The sequence below is a fragment of the Eschscholzia californica genome, unplaced genomic scaffold (genome assembly GCF_041429995.1).
Source record: "Eschscholzia californica isolate CP2 unplaced genomic scaffold, dmEscCali1.0.p SCAF_2, whole genome shotgun sequence".
Taxonomy (NCBI): domain Eukaryota; kingdom Viridiplantae; phylum Streptophyta; class Magnoliopsida; order Ranunculales; family Papaveraceae; genus Eschscholzia; species Eschscholzia californica.
The window spans coordinates 65,815,430-65,819,317 of record NW_028238309.1 but is presented as its reverse complement, the minus strand read 5'-3'; the positions used below and the strand labels follow the sequence as shown (position 1 = coordinate 65,819,317).

Genomic DNA, 3,888 nt, shown 5'->3' with positions numbered 1-3,888 from the left:
GCCTCGAGAAGAGGAAACGTTACCAGGTTGGACGGCTATCACAACGTTTATCGTTGGTCGTCTCCAAGAGTTGTTTGATCGTAGTACTTGGACGGAGTAACCCTCATAAACATTATAGTTCAAGCTTTGTAACGAAGTAGGAGCTGTCTAGATTTTTAAGGGAAATCTGACCAACTTGTCTTTCGTCTAGATTCTGTTTAGGTTGCTTGGTGGAGTCAGACTGATTGTGTTTGCTTTCCTCTAGGGTCTTCGTAGTGATTCCTTGGTTTTCGATTAAAAAAAAAAAAAAAAAAAAAAAAAAAGGGTTTTTGAAAATATCCTTGGTCATTGGGCTCTAGTTTATGCCCGATATATATCGTGATAAGAGAGGTCGTTTCATTAGTAGAGAAACTCATCTCAGTAATCTTCTAGCCAATCTCTCTTTGAGTGACACTATGGGTGAAAATCTAAACCAAGCCAGGAATGGAAATCCACCTATGACACTCAGGGATTATATGAACCCTACTAGAACATGTCAACCATCATGCATACAGTTACCCCACTCCACGGCTCACTTCGAGTTAAAGCCGAGCATTATCCAAATGCTCCCACTCTTTCGTGGAGTTGAGAACGAGAATCCCTACCACCATGTTAGGGATTTTGAAGAAATCTGTGGGACTATAAGATTCCCCAATATGTCTGATGAAATAGTGAGACTTAGGTTGTTCCCTTTCTCTTTGAGAGAGAAAGCAAAATCTTGGTTGTATGCCTTACAACCTCATTCCATTACTAAATGGGAAGAATTAAGCAATTTGTTCCTTCTGAAATTCTTCCCTAAACACAAAACTATCACTTTAAGGCAATGTCTTAACAGTTTTGTGCAACAAGAAGGAGAGTCTCTTTATGACTATCTTGAGAGGTTCAAAGAACTTGAACTACAGTGTCCACATCATGGTTTTGAAAAAATGAGACTAGTCCAGATTCTTTATGATGGACTAAATTATTCAACTACATCCATGGTAGAGTCATTCTGTAATGGCGGGTTTATCGGTAAGAGTGCTGATGATTGCATGGCCTTTTTAGAAGAATTAGCTGAGAAGTCCCACCAATGGGAAACTTCTAGAGGACCTCCGACTAGGGCAAATCCTACTCCAAGTAAAAGTGGCATCTTTAGAGTTGATGAGTCAGAACTTACACTCGCTGCCATGGCTAGAAGAATAGAAGCCCTAGAGCTTGGTCAGCCTAAAGCATTCAGGGAGGATCCCACTCAGGTCATGAGTGTTGGAAATGAATCCACCTCTTATCCGTGCTTCGTCTGTGGAGACCCTTCTCATATAGGGAACAAATGTACCCTATTTCTTGATTCTGCTGAAAAAGAACAAGCTTATGTTCTTTACCAAAACTCTAGGCAAGACAATCATCAGAAGTATGACCCTTATTCTAACACGTATAATCCAGGTTGGAGAAATCGTCCCAATTTCTCCTGGTCCAAGGGTCAAAATCAGGAACAGCCTAGTAGTTCCATGAACCCTCTTGGGTTTAATGCTCTTAGGAATCCTTATGCTCAAAATCAGGGTCAATCTAGTACCCAATATCCTTCTCAAAACAGTGAGTCTTTAGAGGAAACCATGAAGCAACTAGCTAAAACCCATAGTGAGTCTATGCAACAGACCAACCAGGCTATACAACAGACCAACCAGGCTATACAACAGACCAACCAGACTGTGCAAGAGACCAACGAGGCTGTAAATAGTTTAAGAACCGAGGTAGGTCAACTTAGAGAAGCCCTTAGGCAGAGAGTACATGGTATGTTTCCTAGTCAACCAGAACCAAACCCGAAGGGTAAACAGTCAATGGATCAGGCCAATGCAGTAACCACCCTTAGAAGTGGTAGGGTAATTGACAATAAGGTAGGAGTTCCCGAAGATAGTGAACTAAACTCTGAGCAACCCACCTTACCAACTAGTGTCTCTAGTGAAGAGCCCGAGAAGGCTCCTGAGTCTGAGGAACCACCTGTAGTGCCTGAACCTTACATTCCTAAAGCCCCGTATCCTCAGCGTCTCGTAGAGCCAAAGAAGAAGTCTCAGTTCGAGGAGATAATGGAAATATTTAAACAAGTCAACATTAATATTCCATTACTAGATGCAATTAAACAGATCCCAGCTTACGCTAAGTTCCTTAAGGACCTATGCACTAGAAAGCGTAAGATGAATGTGCATAAGAAGGTCTTCTTAACTCAACAAGTGAGTTCTATCATCCAGCAAAACCTTCCACCTAAGTACAAAGATCCAGGAAGTCCTACATTACCTTGCACTATAGGGGACCATAAGATCGAGCGAGCTTTGTTAGATCTAGGTGCCAGTGTTAACCTTCTTCCTTACTCTGTGTACTTACAATTAGGTTTAGGAGAAATAAAACCTACTTCTGTAGTTCTTCAGCTGGCAGATCGGTCGGTCAGACGACCACGTGGCATAGTAGAGGATGTTCTGATAAAAGTTGGTGAGTTTATCTTTCCTATAGATTTCATCATCCTAGATACTGAACCAGTTCATGATACCCAAAGTCAAATCCCTGTCATTTTGGGTCGACCATTTTTAGCTACATCAAATGCTGTCATATACTGTAGAAGTGGTCTTTTAAGATTGTCATTTGGAAATATGACGGTGGAGATGAATATTTTTAATGCGGGACTTCACCCTGATGACATAGATGAGTTTAGTGGGTTGAACTTGGTGGAGTTATTAGTTCAAGATGCATTACCAACAACTCAATCGAGAGATCCTGTAGAAACTCTATTGGCACTTTTATGCTTAGATGAGGAAGCTAATATTAATGAGATAGATAACATGTCAGAGTCTACTTCCTTGTTAGTGTCTGAGCCGATTACTTTGCCAACCTTAGAGTCACCACTTCCATCGTATGAGTCAAATGCTCTACCACTGAGCTATGGACCCACTATAAAAGATGATGATGAATCTTGGCTGCTCAATCTAGTAAATGAGAATGATGACTCGCTTGACTTAGTCAAGGACCTGGAGTTCTTTAAGGACACTAATGACATCATAATCAAACAAATTATAGAGGGTTTATCTGAACCAACTTTGGTAGAGCTTGAGTCTGGTAACCGAGTGATTCCTTTGGAAGAACTCCGTTTACCTATTTTAGAAACCTCTTGTTTAACTCTGGGTGTAATTGATAGTCCTCTAGATCCTCTTGCATCGTATCCCTCAGGAGCATGTTTAGAAGTTTGTGTAATACCTCACTTGGTTTTTCCTCCATACCTAGAACCTTTCTACGAGGACTATACCCTTTCTAGTCCATGGCCAAACTTAACGACTTTATTGTCGTCTAAGTTTGGGGATTCTTACCTGATCACGATGGTCTCACGGGTACTGCAACATACTTACATAAGTGTGAGACTATCATTCACTTATCACTTTGTGTCTTGGGTAGATCCTCAGATGTTTCGCCTGTTGATTTATGGAACTGTTTCTTAAGGTTTGTTGAAACATCTGTATCGTCTGGCTGAAGATGTTAAACTTAGCGCTTTCTGGGAGGCAACCCACGTATGGGACATCTGAATCTGGTAATATCTTTCCCTTCACCCTTTATTTTTGCATAGTCTTCAGAACATTGAGGACAATGTTCGGTTTAAGTTTGGGGATAGGGGATTGAATTTTTAGTCCTTATTTCAAAAATTCAAAAGGGTTCAAAATTTTTAATTTTTGGATTGAAAATGTGAGTCTAGTTGTTTTTGCTTGCTAATAGTTATAGAGTCTAGTTGGTCGTACTATGCTTTTGTTAAAGGTTCTTCCACGAATTTCGAATCTTGAAGTTGTCTGTGCACTAGCCATGTCAGTGTTAGATAGGTGAAGAGTTGACTTTTCTGAGAGAACTTAATCGATCATT

At 40.5% G+C, this 3,888-nt stretch overlaps 1 protein-coding gene across 1 annotated transcript; it reads left to right on the top strand.

Annotated features, from left to right (window-relative positions):
- Nucleotides 1–434: 434 nt before the first annotated feature.
- On the top strand, nt 435–3,476 carry LOC147560445 (uncharacterized). Its single transcript, XM_086659287.1, has 2 exons — nt 435–1,437; nt 3,433–3,476. Exons 1-2 carry the CDS (start codon nt 435–437, stop codon nt 3,474–3,476), a joined length of 1,047 nt encoding a protein of 348 aa, XP_086515413.1.
- Nucleotides 3,477–3,888: the final 412 nt, after the last annotated feature.